The sequence below is a fragment of the Diadema antillarum genome, unplaced genomic scaffold, assembly GCF_040938485.1.
Source record: "Diadema antillarum isolate AM-2024a unplaced genomic scaffold, OU_Dant_1.0 seq00000717_RagTag, whole genome shotgun sequence".
NCBI lineage: Eukaryota > Metazoa > Echinodermata > Echinoidea > Diadematoida > Diadematidae > Diadema > Diadema antillarum.
The window spans coordinates 570,064-590,390 of record NW_027271621.1 but is presented as its reverse complement, the minus strand read 5'-3'; the positions used below and the strand labels follow the sequence as shown (position 1 = coordinate 590,390).

Here is a 20,327-nt window from a genome sequence, read left to right as displayed (position 1 = left end):
TGTTCACATCCGTTGGTAATACTAGAATAGTTCGTAACATGCTTGGCGTTCTTTGTAATCATTAGCTATTCGTAGGGATTCGCAGAGATACGCTGGAGCCGATTTCTTTTTAAAACATGTCCAAAATCTCCAGCGTATCTCTGCGAATCCCTACGAATTGCTAATGAATACAAAGAACGTCAAACATTTTACGAAGTATTCTAGTATTAGCAACGGATGTAAGCTGTCTTCATATTTTCGAATTCGTTGGGCATTCGCTTGGCATTCGTTGGGCATTTGCTGAAGTGTGACGGGGCCTATATACATGGATTTTTACTGACTACAAAGAAATAGAACAGCATATAGTATTGTAACACGGAAAATCGTGCACGTAATATTCCTTTAAAAAAACCCAAGGTGTGTTTTGTTGTTGTTGTTGTTGTTGTTGTTTTTGTTGTTGTTGTTGTTTGTTTGTGTGTGTGTGTGTGTGTGTGTGTGTGTGTGTTGTGTGTTGTGTGTGTTTGTGGTGTTTTTTGTCGTTTGTTTGTTTTTGTGGAGGTTAGTGGTTGGTATATCTCAGGGGCCACAGAACCATAGGGTTAGGGGGCTGCAGTCCCCCCCCCCCCCCTTCCCACGTTTTTGGGACCGAAGAAAAGAAATCGGACCATCCCCCGCCAAAAAATAAAATGATAAAATAAAGTTTTAAAAAAATTGGGGGAAAAAAAATCATACCCACATACCCATATTCCGAAAGTTCCATCCTTAGATTCTTTCAAGAGGGGGGGGGGGGGGGGCGGATACCGATACCGTTGAACTTGTTGACCTCTGACCACACTGTCCGCAGCCCCCCCCCCCTATTCCCACCCTGAAATACGTTCCACGGCCCTTGCACTTACCATGATTATGATGTTTAGTTCATCATGCATCGTATTGCGATCTGTCACTGTTGAAACGATACATAATAGGCCTACAGCTGTATTCTAACCTCTGAGTGATTGCAAATTAAACGTCTATCTTGCAGTATCCCGGTGTCAATGTAACGTTAAAACGTGTTTGAGATACCCCTGACTCGTCCTACATAGCAAAAATAATATAATTATGTACTATTTAGGTCCTATGTGATATCTGATCCTGTTTGTTTATCACCTCTTACTAATAACTAGGCTTGTCGAGACGTTTATGACATTATAATTATATTGTCCTTACTAGTATTACATTGCGATCAGTTGAGAGACATTTGGATTAAAATACACTATGAATTATACGCAGTCGGTCTATTAGTATTACGGGAAATGTGTGATAATATTTCGCAATTTGATTTTCCGCGGTAATTGATATTGTCTCCGAGATTGCAGTGTTTACGTTGACTACTCATACTACTTCTACTCGTGTTCACGACTGCTCGACGGAACCCAAGATTCCAATGATTTTAGAATCCTGCGCATGCGCATGACGGCTTTTGTCTGCTTTTGAAGAGCACATGGCGCGTACGTAGATGGATGGACTCCATCGTTTGGATGTATGTTCTTCGAACATCCACGATTTATATACAAAACTGTGGACCAATTTGGGGAACAACAAACCTTGTATGTTGTAACTATACTTTGGAATAAGTCACAAGCCTGGAGCCATGGGTATTTTGGGGTTTTTAGACTACGTTGAGCGGAATTGTCAGCAAGCATGCGTCCGAGTGGACCTGGGACAACTTGCTCGGAAGCGACTAAACAACACTGGTAAAAGAGGGAGAGCATTGGTTGGGCAGGATCCCTTACTTTTGATAATAGATGCCGATAGCTGCCTTCATCGTCTCTATGGCGGGAGCTTTACAGACTGGGTTTGTGGAGGGCAGTGGAACAGTATGTTCCACTTTATTGATAATTTGGCCCGAGCGAGTAGGAGCAACAACATGAAACTAATTGTCATCTTCAATGGAAGTCTGGAGAAAAATCGAATCACGGATTGGTTTAGACAAGAAACTCAGACACGGAATACTGTCGGCCAAGTCTTGGGACATGTTCACAACAAAGGCACACCCCCTCCTAAAGCCTGGTTTACCCCTCCTGTTGCCTTAGGTATGTAGATATTCAGCAGAATTCAAGAACAACCCACGTTTTCACTTGTGTCTATGTCTTTGTTTTGGTTTTGCGAGGGGTCGATTATGCACACATGGAGATAGCGTCTCGCTGGCTGTCTGTGCGTAGCTTGGCTATCGTCATCGAGCAGTTTTCTGTGTGCATGCATGCGACGATTGTGTGCCGAGCTTGTGCGTAGAGGCGATCTGCGAGCTTCAACCAGTGCATGTGTGCATAAGCGGTGTCTATGTGCGTGTGTGTTTTTATGGGTATGGTATTACGTGCGTCGCTGTTATTAGCGACTGAGAGCTCCTTTTCAATTTGTACGCGAATCTTTAAACTTAGACCGAAAGAAACTGTGTAATAAGTGTCCATTCGCTCATTTGATAAGTAATAATTCATATTTGGGATAGCATAGGTAATACTTGTTCAATCTGTAAGTCTGAAAATGCCGAGCGCTCCGGCATCACTTTATTTCCAGGTCTTGAGCGCTGCTGTTTCCAAGCCAGTTTTTGTGTGCAGTGCGCAGGTGAAGCCATGCGTACATACATGGCTCCTGCTTTACCGTTAGCTCCCACAAGTAAAAGTCCCGGAGCTCTGACGTGCAGCCATACACAAAAGATTGCCGTCTGTGTGGGAGCCACGGAGCGTCTGGGCGAGAAGCGTACACATGTGTTATGTGTGGCGATGTACCAGAGCCATCCAGCGACCTGATGTGCTTTGTCAAAAAGTCCTGGCTTTGTTTGGGTGCCTGGGTAGTGAGCATGCTGCTGCACGAAGTGCAAGTGCACGTGTGTGTGGACCAGTACTGTCTGAAATAAGCCTGTACATGTATGATAGGGGTTGAAGGAAATTACCATTATAGTAAACTTGTGCAGGTGTTGTGCTTTTTACTTCTGGGAGCAACAACATTGCTGAAGGCTGAAAGACAGCCCAAATAATAAGATTACAAAGGCCACCAGTGGTTACATGCAATGGCAAATTTAGTACTTACATAAACAAACATATACATGTAAAGATGATCATATTTTCATTCACAAGCCTGTTTGAACACAGTGTATTAAATGTGTGGCAGTGTCAAACTTCTTTACTTTTTCTTTTATGCACACGCTATTTGATTTGTCATGAAATGTAATTATTGCCATCATTATTCCACTCATAAAAAGATAGCCTTGAATTGGACAAGTACTGGTATTGGTAATCAACAACTTGTGCTTCACTGCTTATGAAATATTTTGTTGTATTGCAATTTGTACTTGGTTTGAAACTTTCATTTTTCTCAGACACTTCAAGAAAAGAAATTGTCTTTTTTGACCTCCTTGTATTGTTTTGTAATGGAGAAAACTGGGTTTGGAAGACTGTTCACATCTAAACATTTTGTACATTTTTCTTTGTGCTTGCCTATGCTGTGATGTATGTTGATAGGGTAGACTTTGCAATTGTTAGGTTTAAACGTGTTGCAGCAACATGCTAACATTTTATATAGCATTCAGAGCACTATTCAAAAAGAAAAATTGTGACATGCTGAAAGGAAAAGTTGCAAATCAGTCAAATGTATCAAGAAACTTGCCAAAAAAAAAAAAAAAGATCTTGCCAAAGATTTATATCCTTCAGCTATACGGCTCACATGTTAACATGTTCAGATGTTCAGAAATGATGGCACTAGAGAGAGTTTATGTAGAACTTGAGAGCTTTGACAGTCCTGTTTCTTGTTCCCTCATCCAGTTGCTGAACAGGCTTTGATGAGAAGCACCATGGAAGTAGAAGTTTTAATAAAGCAGGCCCTTGGCACCCAGCTGCATAGGATGACTTTGTGTTGTGTGCACATTTATTCATTCCCAACATTGAAAGATTTTTTTTTTCCTCCATGCAAACTGCTGAAATTTCATGAAAGATTTTGAAAGTGTTACACATAACATTTTTTTAAAACTTTCATACCATCATCCAAGTGGTTTCAAGTATTACCAGTTTCTTGTTCACTGAATTTCATTCTGTTGTTGTTTCAACATACAGTAACTTACAGTATGATCACATGGAATTAACTCATCAATAAGTACAGTCGGCCAAAGATATGTCAGAAATTGGATTTGAAAGTTTCGCATGTTGTCATGTACAGTAATGTAGTGTAGGTAGCACTCCCGTTACAACAAAGTTCTTGGGATCAGTGGTTTTCTTTCGTTTATCAAAACTTCCTTATGGTCAAACAATTAGAGTATAGAGATATATAGATAACTTCGGGACTTGAATTTTTATTTTGTTGTAACGAGAATTTTACTATAACTGTGTTCGTTTTAACAGGAGTGCACTTTAATCACAATCACTTGCAGTGTAGATTTGGTAATGGTATCATCTCAGAAATCTTTGAAAGGTGAAACCATTGACCTTGCAGATTTGCACTGTTTCTGACATGAAATTGAACAGAAAAAAAAAGCATCTGACCGAGAAAGATGAATCAAATTCTTTTGAAAGTGACTTCAGCCCTGTTTGCTCTGTGCTGTTTTTGCCATCTTCCCATCAAGTAAATTGTTAGTTGTACATTATTATGCGCCCTTTTAAAAGTCATACTTTAGTAACGAAACAAAAGAATGAAAAAGTAATACTTTTCTGCACGACACCTGTGCAAAAGATACAAAACTGTTTCAGTAATGCAAAAACAAAAAACAAAAACAAATTTTATGGAATTTTATTCATTGGATGGTGAGCTCTCATGCTGCTGCATCATGGAGTTGCTAATTTGTGCAACTTGTGCAATTTGTGCTATCGATCACAACTTCAAAAATATCCGTCTTTGTTCTGATCAATATTTGCTCAAACTTTCACTGTCTTGTTCCTCATTCATCTGCTTGTATTGACACAAACCAATTTTAGGGTGGACTTTCCCCTAATGAAAAAGTTGTTTTTGCTGTTGTTTTTTGTTTTTGTTTTGAAGACAGCAAAAAAAAAAAGTGAGACACATATAACGATTTTCTGGCCTTTTGATATAAGTTCTGGGACAGTCATTTTGACATATTCTGTTAAGATCAACTCGTTTGTTTGTAGGCAGTCTTTAGCTTTTAACTTGACCTGACTGCTGTCTTTTAGCAAGGCAAATAAGAGAAAGTAAGTTAACAATTGTTTCTTTTGTTTAATCCTTAACACTGAATAAAACATTTTAAAATGCTGGCCATGACTTGACTACTAAGTTAGTACAGTATACTGTAAACACTATACGTAAGAAGGGTGAGGTATGAAAGTGAAGAATGAAGGACAGTCTTTGGTCATGATTTGACCATCAGTATTCCAAGTTCTTCAACCATATTCAGGAATAGTTAGGTATGCAGACTGAAGAGCATAATTCTTTGATTTCAATGGTATTACAGTAATCAAGGTTTGACAACTTGCATGTCAAGTAATTGATTGTTTCCCCTTTAAATTAATTTTGTAAAAAATAGTATCCCCAGGTAAACACTAGAAAAGTGTTCCTTCCAACTTTACATACTCATTCCCATGGTAGTTTATTAGTGGCATCTCAGCTTTGTTTGATGGATAATGTACTGTGTACAAATTATAGTTCCAACTTCCTCTGTCAACAGATCTTTGAAATGTGATAAAGAACAAATTCATCAGTACTTCTCCAAGGATGATTTGCCTAAAAGAGAAATGAGTAGCTTATCTTTCAGTATCATATTGGGACAAAGGCGTACAAAGTTAGAACTTTGAACTTGTACACATGTAACCCTTATAATTGCATTTGAATAAGACATTGTGTTTGCTGTGTACAAAAATTGGAATATGCCTTCTTTTCTTCATATTTGAAGAAAGAAATCGATATAAAGTCTGAAATTACTCCCTATGCTGCAAACAGAAATTAAATAGCAGGACTAGGCAATCAATGTCACAATTTGATCTTTCAAGGTCCGTGTTGTGTAAAATTACTGATATTCACTCATTATATACTGTATACGCTATATATTTCGCGGGGGTTTTATTTTCGCGAATTTCGCGAGTCGGGAGCTATTCGCGAAATTAACAACACGCGAAAATATTACCTTCCAAAATGAATCCCTTGCCTTGATGATACGAACATTTCATTACTGGTATACCATGTCACGGCTTACCGAACAGACCATACTGGCTAAGCTTGTTTACGCACGTCCACGTCTACTTGCGAATACTGTAGAGAGCCAATCCATTATCGCAAGGGGACCACTCGTCAGAAATCTAGCGCGATGGACTTAACCACTTCAAAAATGTTGAATTCTAACTTCCCTAGTTCGCAGAGTTTGGTAAGTTTTTTTCATGCAGTGTATAACTAGTATCATTCTTATTTGCTAGTAAGTTGAAAATTCACACTTTCTTTGCCACTTCATATTTTCTCTGGTCCCCCAATCGCGCGAATTTAACCACTCGCGAAAATGTGTGACAGCGGCAATTCGCGAAAATTTATGTACGCGAAAATTATAGCGTATACAGTACATGTAGTCATAACTTTCTTCATATTTGCTGAATTGTGCTCAAATACAACAAGTACAGTGTACTTGTGTGTAACTTCCGCTCTGATTACCTTGACAGAAGTTGGAAGTTCTCCTGTACAGATTTGTGAGTCTTGTGTATTACTATCATTGGAAAACTGGCTAATTGAAAACAATATCACATTTTTTTCCATCTTGTGCATTATTCTGCCCATTGCTCTTGTATGTGAATGAACAATGTACAAGTAACAAGCATTGGTATTAAAAAATTGAAATAATACTTGTGTGATTGTGTCATAAAGAAGTCTAAAAAGCCTATCATTTGTATTAGGGTATTAGGTACCATGTGCACATGAAAGAGTATACAGTACTAGAATTACATTAAAGGCATAATTTACCATTTGCAGATGAAACAAAAACCCATCATTAGTGCTTTAAAATAGTTCTAAAATGTGAGATAGGGATAGAAACAACCACTGTAAAAATTTAAATCCGTATAATCAATGTTAAGTATTGTTAAATACACAAAATGTGAACAATAGTTATAATAAGAATGCTTCCAGATTAAACTGTGTACAGTTACGGTTTACTGAGAAAAATACTGATATCACCTTATATTTTAGGCTTTATTGCTAAGATTTTATATGGTAGGATGTTTTGTGATACAGCAGACCTACACATATGCATCAAATGTGATATCTTGAACATTTTTAAAATCACTGCTCCCAAAGGTAAACTGGCCCTTTAATTACTTGAAGTGAAATAGTTTAGTCGAGAGCGGTATTGTGTAGACTTACTGATAATCAAGCAAAATCAGAAAATGGCACAAAAGACTTTCTGTGTTAAGGGGAATTCCAGTGCAGATGAAATTTAGTCTGAAAAGAAGGAGTAAATTTTCCTAGCACAACAATAAAAACTTGATCAAAATCTGATGAAAAATATGGAAGTTAAGACATTTTAAAGTTTCACTGATTTTTCATTAAAACAGTCAATATAAATATGCAAATGGTGAAGTGATGATGTCATACCCTCACAACTTTGCCATACAGCTTGTCCATAATATTTTTACATTTCCAGTTTTTCATTCGAACGCAATTACACTCCAGTCTCAAATCCCGCTATACAGTGTACAACTAACTAATCATGATTCTGAAGGTATTCAACCAGAAATAACATGTTTAACCCTATACTAACAGAAACAGTGAATTTTCACCATTTTTTTTGTACACTGTCAATGGAAAATTGTGAGGTGATGACATCATCAACTTACTCATTTGCATAATATATATCATATCACCTATTGGAGAAATGTTCTTCACAAATTAGCGAAACTTTACAAAATCATAACTTCCCTAATTTTTATCTGATTTTGATAAAATTTTCACTGTTAATTCATAAGATTTTACTCTTTTAATAGCAGACTAGCTTATAACTGGACTGGAATTCCTCTTTAAAGTAGAATTAACCTCAGAGAATTACTTTTTTTAAAACCGAAAATAAGCAATAGAACCTGAGTTTAAGCTAACAGCTGTACATTGTACATGTAATGTAAAACATGATATATTCGTGGCATGAAATTTTCATGAATTGGAGCCGATGGCCTTTTTCGCGGCATTAAATTTTCACGAATTGCCACTGGCATTCAATGCAAATAGTGTAGACAAGAACTTTCGAGTGCACTTTAATGTCGCGAATCTTGGCTCTCGTGAAATTTGCTAAATTAAAATGCACACGAATATTCCTCGTTTTACACTAATGCTTGTCAATCAGTATCATGGCACCCTACTTGGAATAAGTGTCCTGTGGGAAAGTGTTAATTAATATTGTTGCATGTATATTTGTGAATGTCGCAAATTCATTTTGTTTCCTCATACACAAAGATTGTATCTTGCGGGGCATGTAAGCTTTCCTTTAGATTGTAAAAGTTCATCTTCTGTGCAAGGCTCAAAAAATGCATTTTGTCATGTTTGCATTAAAGCAGCCAAGGTTGTAAAGCACCACAGGTTTGATTCCAGGCAATGAAAATATGGAAAGTAATGATTTACATCATTTTTGGTAGCAATTATACCAGGTAGTAGTGGGTCAAATATCAATTTATTTCAGTGCATTTATTAATAAAACAAAAGTGAGCATTTTTGTTCAGCTACCCTATTCAAGGTACAAAGACACATATCACTATATTCAATTATGACATTTGTTCATACCTACAAGTAGACAAGCTCGATGTCGTGGCAAGTCTTGAAATAATGATTAAAAGTATAGTGCAGTTTTTTTGTTTTTGTTTAAAGTAACTCATATGGAGTTTTGTTTGCATTATGATCTTGAGATAATTGTTCAAGTTGTTTTAGTGTGATTTGGACATACATAGAAGTTGCTTTGATGCAGCATTACAACATTTAAAAAAAATTATTGATCAAAGTTCTTACATATAACCAATGGGAAAAATTTTGTTGCTAATTGTTAGCATTTTGTGTCAGTTTTGCCAGTCCATGCCATGTAGAATTTTTATAGGAATTTTTGCCTTTAATCATCAAGAGCAAACAATATTGGTATTATTCAGAATGCTTTTTTTTTTTCTTGCAAGGGATGGGATTACAGAATCAGAGCATTACAAAGGCTACAATTTACAGATCATATACAGATGGTATAAGTAACTAACACAAATAGACAGTTACACAAATGACCCAAAATACACATAACAGATCATATGTTGCTTCAGTTACAGAAGCATAAGGCAAGTACAGTTACCTAACAATCATTTTTAGCATTTTCATGTTTTAAATCTCCTGGTATCAGAAGCAACTTGACCGTATTCAAAAGGACCCCCTGGTACTACTGTGGTAGTTGTCCAACTCCAGCTCTGCTGTGTGATTCACTGTGAATCACCTTGGCCTTTTGCCAAAGACTGTTACTCTGCGCTGTCGGAATTGTATATTTCTGAGCCATCTTTCCTGCCTTTCTAGTGTCAAAAATATGCTGGCCTATTCACGATGGTGATGGCTGTGTGTGTGTGTGTGTGAGTGTGTGTGTGTGTGTGTGATTTATGATGTGAAATGATCTGTTGCTGCAAAACTTAATAATGAATATTTTATTTTTCTCACATACCATTACAATAGAACAAATTATTCCTCAGTCGGTAGTGAATGAAATGATTCAACAGTGTATAGAAAATTGCAAACCATTCTAAAGTTATTGGTTTCATTTATGTAGACATTGTTTTGTAGTCTCGGACAGCATTCACCAAGTTGTAATATTTCAGTTTTGAATTGTGAAATACAAGACTGCCGTGATAAAAATGTTGTGGAGTTTGTTCAGGTGTAGACAAGAATTACTCAAAACCATTCCCTGTAACTAGGAGAATCAACCAAAACTGAAAGAGGGTCTTGTACAACTGTCCATGTAAGCAGTGCATTCCTCTGTAAACAGAACTTTCATGTTTATTGGTTTAAGGCCGTGTCACGCCATAACGCGGGCTTGTGGCGAGGAGGTAGTTTCCAGCACGTAGAAGATTTTCAGCGGGCGAACAAGAATGTTTGCAATTTTCATTCATGCCTTGTCATACCGTACGGGGGAACTTCTGCGGCTTGACTTGCTGGGAAACAAATTTACTCCAAGGAGCTCTCTGCAGTTGGTCCGCACCTGACAGTATCTAGCACGTAGTTGCCCGGAGGTGCTCACGCAAGTCCGATGTAACCGCAGCCAAGTTTTGAGCATGACCAAAACTTTTCCGGGTGAGTCGCGGGAATGCCCGTAGAGGTCCACGCAGAACGCCAGTAGGAGACCCTTAGCGGCAGTACTTCCCAGGCAATTCCCACGCAGGTACTTCGCAGTCCCGTATGCAGCCAAGATAATAAAATTCTGTGAGATTTCAGCCATTCCATTAGAGGAATTCCTTCACAAAGTTGTCAGCCCCCACGCGACTGGTACAAAGGTCACACAGTATACTCGCAAGTATAACGCGTCCAGCAAGTAAGACACATGCGCTGACTCGCACAAATCCTTTTCCGCCCTCAGGAATGTCCGGTATGCTAGGAAATCCCTACACGTAACAAGCCCAAGTAGCTTGCCCGGAAAGGTGTGACAGGGCCTAAACACGGTTGCGGGTAAAAAAATATGCGTGCGCACCTCCGGGCGACTACTTTTGAGATACATGCTAGGTACTGTCATGTGCGGATATCTACGGGGACCTCCGGGTAGTCAAAATTGTTCTTTGCAAGTCGCACGCAAGGCTGGTGTGACACGGCCTTTAGCCACAGTTGCTCTCAGGAACTGTGATATTGTGTGTGTGTGTGTGTGTGTGTGTGTGTGTGTGTGTGTGTGTGTGTGTTATCAGATGGTCAGCTTATATACTGTATGTATTTAGTATGAAATTACATGAAGAGAGAGTTGTAAGTAAAAAAATGATTTATATAGACGGTCGTCTTGGTCATAAAAGGCTTGTTACAGATTTCAAATAAAGATGCTGTTAACCTTGTTGAATTAGAAGATGAGAATAAAAAAAACAAAAAAACTCATTGATAGAAAATGGCGATATTGATCATTTGATAGTTCTGAAGTGAATGTGATGGTAGAGAAAGTTTAGTTTCAACTGCAGGAAGCAAAAGGAGTCTCAATTCGTGAAAAAAAAAAGAAGGTTTATAATATTGTACATGTTTACTTTCTTGTTCAATGATATGTTTATCATTGTGTGATCAATAGAGCCCAGTTTCACTCTTGATTTCCTGCCAAGATTAATTCTTGCACTAGCGGGAAAAGTAGAGAGAGAACTTTGTACAGTACAGGTATGTACAGTAGTATGTTTACCAAGAGATGTCAGCATAGACACTAGATAGTATGGCTGGAGGGGTCAAATGACATATGGGTAATTCCATGGGGTTGGGACTGAAATTGTGACATACAAGTTGAAAATTCAAGTTGGGTAAATTGAAATTTTCTTTTTCCCCCTGATTTGTTACTCCCATTCTTCAACTTATTCCACTAGAAATCTGTTTATTACTTCGCACACTTTCAGTCAGCATGGGTAAACAGGTATGACAAATACCTACGTTACATGGACTTCATTTTGTGACATCCTCAATAATTTTGTGTTCTGAAATGATAACAATGAACATATCCCAGTTTTTTTCCACCATAACACATCAACATGTTATCTGACAGGCACATGAGATCATTATTAGTAAGATTGTCCATTCTGATATCAACTGCAAGACACTTTTATTAACATGTTTTTTCTACGAACCATTTACAATTTTAAACAAAGGTTTAACTTTTTCCTCAAGAGTGACACAATAACAATATTCTTTAAAAAACTACAGTCGAAGCAAGTGAGTTGTATGGACATTCAAGTGAAAACATGATTTTATTGTTATCATCAGGGGTTTTCGTACTACAACCTTGTCCACAGTATACTACCTATGTTACACGGACAGTATGTCTTCGTAACATAGGTACATTACGACATATCAACTGATTTCCTTTGTTGTGGTGTCAGATGTTAAAACCTACACACATAGACTTTATGTATGTTCCCATGAATAACACTAATGTAACAGTTCTTTGGAATTATACCTGCTGTATACCTTTGGAACAATACCTATGTTACACAGACTTCAATTCTTTGTAACTCTGGTATGAAAGAAGGTAGACTTAATAATAAGAAGAAGAATGATGTCGAGCCTTACACAATTTGACCTTATATACTCTGACTAACAACTTCATCAACTGTCAACTCAACTCTGAAAACTAATAAAGAGAAATCATACAAGTTTTCTTGTCTTCTCCATGTTCTACGTTTGAAGTTAATTTCTGCTCTTTTCTACAATGTCCATTTTCCCTCCGTGCAGTTTTCTTTTTGTCTAGTTTGTTATGTTCGCTCTTCTTTGGTGTTGCTTTGTCAGCTTCCTCTCTCTGTTTGTGGAGTGCTGTGGCTGTGCCCTTTTCACTCTTTCACGTAGTTTAATCACGTAGCGGCGGCAGAGGAGGATCCATGGCAGATTCATCGACAAACTGGACAAAAGGTGTGAAGAGAAATAAAATGAAAGAATTAACAGAAAATTTGTGTCTGTGTACTCTTTATATTCCTGTTGATGTATCTGTGTATATGAATGGAATTAAATAATTTGGACAATTTTGCTTACCTTTCTACCTCTTGTCATACCAGTTGGCTACAGTTCCATGTGTACCATCCACAAAAAAAAAAAAAAAAAAAAAAAAAAATATGGGTTACGCTTAAAATGATGTACAGCAGTAATGTTATTGATATTAATAATAATATAGCATGTAAAAAAATCATTTTCATATTCTACGCTAATTTTTTTTTTCACATCTATGTAAGCTAGCAAGGCGAAGGGCAGGGCGCTGCCCCCAGTGTCATGGCTAGGGTTAGGGATAGGGTTAGGTTTACGGTTACGGTCCTATTCCAAATAGACCTCAAACAAAATACTAGGCCCCCCCCCCCCCCTTTTTTTTTTACGGTACTCAATCCCCATCAAATTCAAAATTTTTGCCCTCTTTTTAGGATAGGATAGACCAATATTATGCCAATTTTGATTGCGGTACATATGGAACTATTTCCTACCAATTACCTACCCAAAATGAATACGAAACTGGCATTTTAGCTTTGAGACTTTACAGTGGGTGAACGTGGAATGGAAACAGTGAACCCATGTACTGCTTCATCAGAGCACCGTAAAGCCATCTAACACTATTAACAGGTCAGTGAAATCTTGAAAGGAAAACACTGTCATTGTAAATCTGTTCAAGAGAAAGAATCTGACAGCTCTTAATTCCCAAAATATCAACAACAAAATTGGGCAAACTCTTTCTTTAGCTCAGACGCAGTCTGGACGTCTACGTATTCCAACTTCATAGTACCGTACTAACGTTCAGCACATCTACTTGGTAGATACGAATGACATAAGTAAGGTCCAAAATTCACAAGAATCGGGAGGTAAAATAATGTTATATTGCCGTGAAGATACACTGGACATACTTTTGTACGGTTTTCTAAGAGAGGAACACATGCTCCTTTTGCAGAGACGGGCATAAAAGGGGAAATTTGGCGATCACAATTACGAACATGAACAAGTAACAAATATCTCAGTATGTGGGACTACAGCGTGTTAACGGCATCATCGTCCACCGTATATTTGGCCAGTTTAGTGGTTTTAATATCGTTTTTTTCCTCCAATACAGTTTACAAAATGTGACAAAAGTTATTTACTTCGTAAAATAGCGTACAAGCTTACTGATTGACATCGGAAACATTGAAATTCCCGATCGGAAACATCGAAATTCACGTACCGATGTAACACGGACTACAGCAGAAAAACGGGTCTTGCGCCGTCCAGGTAGGTGTGAACGGGCTGTAAGTGGTCTTCCCGCCGTTGGGGAAGTACTGCCAGTGACGTAAATACGATTGCTGAAGTTAGTAGCTCTTCTTTTTGTCGCGAGCGCGACTTTCTTATCCGATGTTACACGAAGAGGCCGGACTTCGGACGGAAGTACGGTAATATGTTCTGTGTTTTCTCTTTTATTTGGAGCTTTTTGATGCTAATTTTTGGACAATAATACTCCTAAAATATGAGTCTAATGATAGAAATCAAGTTTCTGATCATATTATGATTATAAGTGTATGTAAAACCATGCAATACCGATGTTACAACAAAAATCGCCGCGGACTTCGTTTGTAACATCGGTATGAGGTTGCTTCAAGATGCTCTGGTGTTCTTATTTTGTGACACATGTTTATGTGCCTTATAGTCTTTGTAGAAGTCACCTTGCCTCTCTTAATTATGATAGGCATAATGCTGAAAGGTTGTGTATTTCTGTATTACATTGCCATGAAAATGGCATATATTTTTGTCACAACTGGTACCACAAAAAAACCATGAGACATCAACAATGAAACAGTCACAGACAAAATAAATTTGTACACAGGCTTGTTTTTTATTCATCAAATAATTCTTCACACATCTCTCTCCAAGAATAACCACAAACCACAAGCAATTATTTGATAAAATTTTCAGAATATGACTTTTATTCCCTGCACAACATGAAAATCTAGAGCAGGCCCAACCCCATGGAATGACCCATATTTAAAAGTTGAAGAAAAACACTGTTATATAATATGGATGCAGTATCATAGAAGTCATTGATATAAGCATCCTTGTACGCTGTAATTATTAGAGAAATATGCCCAAAAGCTAGAATTAGTGGTTAGATTTGTAGAAAATCTGTAGACTACAAGGTCAGAATGTATGGCAAGTGTTATGTATTCATTGCCTTGGAATGAAATATTGTGTACCTGCAATGTAGTTCCCTTCTAATAACAGTTTTGTTTTGGTAAAACAAAACTTCTTAGACATTTATTATGAATGAAATATACATGTAAAATGTATCATGACCAAGTCTTTGTATTAAAGTAAAGCAAAATTTAGTGAAAACCCACCGACTTTTGAAGGTTCTTTAATACATTCATTCGAATTATGACCGATGGTAAATCACTTTGCCATCATGTCTTACTTAATAAATCATGTATCTGGGTACCGTTTCATGAAAGTTGTCAGCCCTGACAAGCTATCAGTCTCTGTCAATTACCATGGTAACAGTTAGTGACCAGAGCTTCTCAGCAAAACAAAACTAAGAATTTTACTGAAATTGTCAGAGACTGACAACTCATTAGGCCTGACATCTTTTATGAAAACGTGCCCTGACCTTAGTGTGTGCAAACATTCTATGTGTTTCTCTCTTAACCCGTTGAGGACGAGTCCCGAGTATACTTGTTGTAGTTATATCAAACCCTCAATGGGTTAAAGGTATTGTTTACGATTGCGAGCAGTAACTTATAAAGTATTCGAGTTATCACATTTGATGCATACATGTATGTGTAGGTCAGTTGTATCACAAAACATCTTACCATAAAAAAGTTTTGCAATAAAACCTAAAATATAAGGAGTTATCAGTATTTTTTCAGTAAACCATAACTGTAGACGGTTTATTATAGAGACACTACTTTACTAGAACTATTGTCCACATTTTGTATATTTAACAATGCTTAACATTGATTATATTGATTACTGTTTTTACATTGGTTGTTTCTATCCCTAATTCATATTTTAGAACTATTTTGAAGCACTAAAGCTGAGTTTTTGTTTCATCTGCAGATGGTTAATAATGCCCTTAAATAGCCTTGCAACATACCTGATCCTTTGTACATGCTTTAGAAAATCAGAAAAATAAGGAGCGCTTTAAACATTTACCCCAGTAAGAATGGAAAGAATGCCAACGAAGGCTCTTCCAAGAAATGGCTCTGAATTTTAGGCTCTCCCCTGTTGTGCTGAGTTGGTTCGGTGCCCAGTAAGTTCAAAGGTCATGCCCTTGTTCGTATACAGTTTGTAGTCTCCCCCTCTCTTTGTGAGTGTGGCAGAAAGCTATGCAAAATGTATAAATTAACCCTTTGCATATAAACATGGAATCCTGATAGTCTTATACTAAGGAAATTTGAGAATCCCATAGGGAGTATGATAAAGGCTTGTGTGCATAGTATTGCTTACTATTTTTTTCAACAACAAACTATTTAAAAAAGTCATTGTCTACTGCATGTCTTAAATCTGGAAAATGTGGAAAAATGTGATGCATGTACACTTGTGTAGGTCTACATAACATATACTGTAAACGTCAATATTTTCGCGCAATTAATTTTTCGCGCTAAGCGGCTCGAAAACATATTCGCGGGTTCTTAAATTCGCGCTCCGCAGCGGGTTAATACACAGTCGCTGTTTTCATCCAGCGATGCTTGCCAGCGTATGAAAAGCGACGTAGCGAGCGGCGCGAGTGTGAGTACAAGCGCTCTACTACGTAGTACACTGTACATGTATTTTACTCGATACATGTACTGTAGTACTAGTACTGTAGTCGCGGAGAAGTAGCACACCAATCGGCTGTGGGCTCGGTGCGTGCGGTGCGTGCGATGATACTGCTATATGCGTAAACATGTCTGTACTACGTAGCAGTATCATCGACGAAGCGCACGCAATTCAGGCCGTTCAAAATGTGCATAGAAAATTGCGAAGATATATTCGCGCGTTTTTGAATTCGCGCTAGCCGAACGTAGCGCGAAATCCGCGAAAATTAATGTACCGCGAAAATTTCCACGTTTACAGTATTTAGATTTTTATGGCACGCACACATCGCCAGCCATTTGAATTCTAAAGCACTGCATTGGTAAATCTTTGTGTGCCTTTGCTTACTGCAAGTGATAATGCTTTAGTAACATATGAGATGTAGTATTTTTGTCTAAAAGGTGCTTTTCACCTTTCTTTGTACTTCTTTTTTTTTTGTAAACAGCTGTAGGCCTAAGGGTGCATTTATGCTTCCATTTTGGGGGCCAAAATCAGGCTTTTGAAACGTGATTAGTGCAAAACGCCGTTGCGTTCATGCTCATTTCGCTAGAAACACTGATCCAAAACGCACAAAAAGGTGCGTTTACGATCAGCGTTTCTGACTAATCACGTTTGACGGGGAAGCATAAACGCAACAGCGTTTCTATACGCATTTAGAGTGACGTCATCTAAACGCCTTTCCGGTTCACATGAAAAAACGCGCGCCCGGCCAGCCAGCTACCCTGGCCTGTGCAATTTTCCCATGTACTGTGCATGTATACTGTACGCATGTCTTTCCCAGCTGCTCTCCCAGGCCAGGCCGCCGATCGCAGCGCGCGCCTCAATTTGACCTGCCTCTGCTGAGGTCAGCGAAGCAATCGCAAACGCTCTTTCCAAGGCTCGAAGAAAGTGAGCATAAACAGTGCTCCCGTGAACGGCGTTTTGAATCAGCGTTTCAAAAAGCTGATTCTGCCTTCGCAAATTGAGCATAAACACACCCTAAGTCTTTTGCCATGGTACAAAGTAACATCCTGATCTGTGAATATCAGTGATGTTATTACTAGCTATTTGTGCTTAGCCAAAGTATCCTTGATAGCTATCTGTATGGGGGGATTTGGAGTGGCCTCTCTTCGGAATAGGTAACAGGCAGGTGACATTTTGTATTGAATATGAATTAATTGAATAAAGTATGTGAAGAACAAAGCTAACGGAGAAAAGGGATGATAGCTTCGTTTACAGCGGAGTCTTGAATAAAATGTATGACAGGGGATATCAGGCATGACATAATTTTTAGGATTAAAGATCTTAAAATCTCATGTACGTAGAGTCTTGAGAAAAATCATTCGATGAACAGCCAAACAAGGTAATAATTGTACCAGTAGTTGAAATATGAAGAGTGAGCTCATATCATATCAAATGACCTAAAGCCTTCAAAACTGGAATTCAGTTTCTTTTTACATTCTCAATAATCATGTAATGGATTCATAAAATGTGACTAAAGATGCTTGACATTTCAATTCTGTTCAAAAGATCTTTAAAAAAAAAGTGTTCATGTTTTTGACAAGAGCCTGAAAATCAGATTATGCTCCAGATAGTCTTGTGCCCAGCTGGTGTGAAATTTGCATAAGAATGGCTATTACAATCATTTGGGCAGGTGCTGCATGTTTTCCTAGTCTCCAGGTGCAGACCTTTACTTTGCACATTAAATGTATGCCCTCTTATTGATTATTCATTGCAAGACAACTCATCACAAGTTTCAAGATTTGCCAGTGAATATATGGTTATTTGACTGAGCTGAAATAAGCAAAAATCAGCTTTTATGTGGAAAATGAAAAGATATTCCAAGTAAATAATGTAATCAAACAACAATGCCAGTTTTGCTGGAAGTTCAAAGCCCTTCTGACCAAAAATTTTATATTCATCTAAAAAGATAATTATAATTTTCCTGTGATATAAGTGACTCAGAAATTGTCATATACATGCAGTACCAAGGAACATTCAAGTTTGAATGTTTTAATTGATATTCTGATTGTATTGGCTTGGTGATGAATGTCAGCTGTATACATCTGTAGATGGAATATCTTATGATGAAGAAATTTATTTTCTCTAGCTGTAGGTTATCTGTTATTTTAGAAAGTGCATCACATCTCAGGCATGTCGTAGCTTCTTTTTTCGGCATCCTGCTCAGGCAACTGGACCCTGGGTAAGAAAAGGGGGGGGGGAGAAATAGAACATTGAAAGGACTCTGTTTACTCTTAGTAACAGAATTTGTTGGGTTGATTTCAGCTGTTGAATTGAACATTGTTTTCAGGTAGGATAGAAACAAGTGCATAAAAATGAAATGGATGGAACTGCACCTAAAATGTGCACTGACATTAGAGGATTGCTCTGATGAAAGGGGTGGTATAATTTTGGGTCAGATGGGGCTTCACAGGTTTCCAACTTTTTTTATAAGATGACGAAAAACCTCCTATGAAATATGGAAGAGCATGCAATTCTGAGAGGAATTCAGGGTTTACTTGATGAAAATTGGTTCAGAAATGGCTGTCATATCCCAAAACAAAGAGGTCCTAATAAAAGGTAGGCCCCACCTTTTATTAGGATCACACTGTTTTACCTTGTTTTTTTACATCTCTGCCATTTCAAACTGATTTTCATCACATAAACTTTGAATTCCTCTTTGAATTGTATGTTGTTTAACATTTCATAAGTGATGTCTAATTATCTCACAAGATGTCAAAATCTGAATCTCCCATCTCAACTCACGCTATACCATCCCTGTAACCCTTTTAGAACCATTGTTTTGAAAATAGTGGTATTGTGGACAATAGGGCTGGTAGTGGTAGTGGCAGAGCCAAATGTGATTCATTTGAGATATTGTTCATTTAGAGTCATGTTGTGACAGAAATTCTTTCACAGAGCAGATGAAGAATTGAATTGAGACCAAATGACTTAGTTTGCGAAAGCCAGTACACCTATCACAATTTCCAGTCACACCATAGGGTACTGTTTAGCAATAAACTGGTTGGGGATTGTGCGACCAGTCTGTACACACCACAGCATTGGTCAAATCATGGACCCTACCATGGTGGCAGCTTCTGGATCTGTCATCCCAGATCAGCAGTAAAGAAAAGAAAAGAAAAGAAAAAGTGATTAAATGCAAGTAAAAAAAGTGTGATGTCAATCTACATGGTAAGCATTACTTATAAATAAGTGTTGTTCGAGGTACAAAATAAATTTCTGCAGTACAAAGAAAATAAAAAATGGTTGATGCTAACCAATTTTAGCTCATTTGGCCGATATTTTCCACAACTAATAGTCTTCAAACATGCATACCGCATGCTGTTGTGCAACATTAGCCATTCATCTTGTGTTGTATTCCACAGTTCTGTGTTTACAATGATGCTTCAGAAAACATTTCAAATGTACTGTAAGTCAAAAGCCGCATGTATAACTACGTAATTTATGTATTTTCACTTTGAGACATGCCAGTATTAAAGCTGAACAACATTTTAATAAGTGACACCTTATCCATAAATATCATTTTGTGTGTGCCGTTAAACTGCATACATTTTGATCATAATGTAGATAGTTGAAATTCATTGTGCATTTTATAAACATGAGTATTAAAGAGAAAACTAATAGGGACAAAGATATGCACAGCATTAATTTCAAGGGCAGAAAAACAGTGCAAATGTGTCGGGTCTGAATTATGAAACTAGCGGGCGAGTGCGGTCACACTCCTGTCTAGTCCGCGCGCAAAGCAACAGCTGCTGTCGGATAGCTTTTGTCAACATTCTTGATCGTTGGCAATGGGATTTGACTTCATAAGGCCAGGAACTGCTTGGCGATCATTGCCAGCCCATGGCAACCGTTGGCCAGTTTGTATCCTACATGTACACCGTCCTTAACAACACTTATGGATGCTTGGTTATTGGGTCTGA

The 20,327-nt window shown here is 37.8% G+C and overlaps 1 protein-coding gene across 2 annotated transcripts in view; it reads left to right on the top strand.

Annotated features, from left to right (window-relative positions):
- The first annotated feature begins 1,469 nt into the window (after positions 1 to 1,469).
- LOC139737960 (constitutive coactivator of PPAR-gamma-like protein 1 homolog) overlaps positions 1,470 to 20,327 on the top strand; it is a 48,263-nt gene continuing 29,405 nt past the window's right edge. For both annotated transcript variants that reach the window (XM_071648630.1, XM_071648629.1), the window contains exon 1: positions 1,470 to 2,051. In XM_071648630.1, coding sequence (XP_071504731.1) covers positions 1,610 to 2,051 — 442 coding nt within the window. In that variant the 5' untranslated portion in view covers positions 1,470 to 1,609. The remainder of the gene's footprint in view (positions 2,052 to 20,327) is intronic.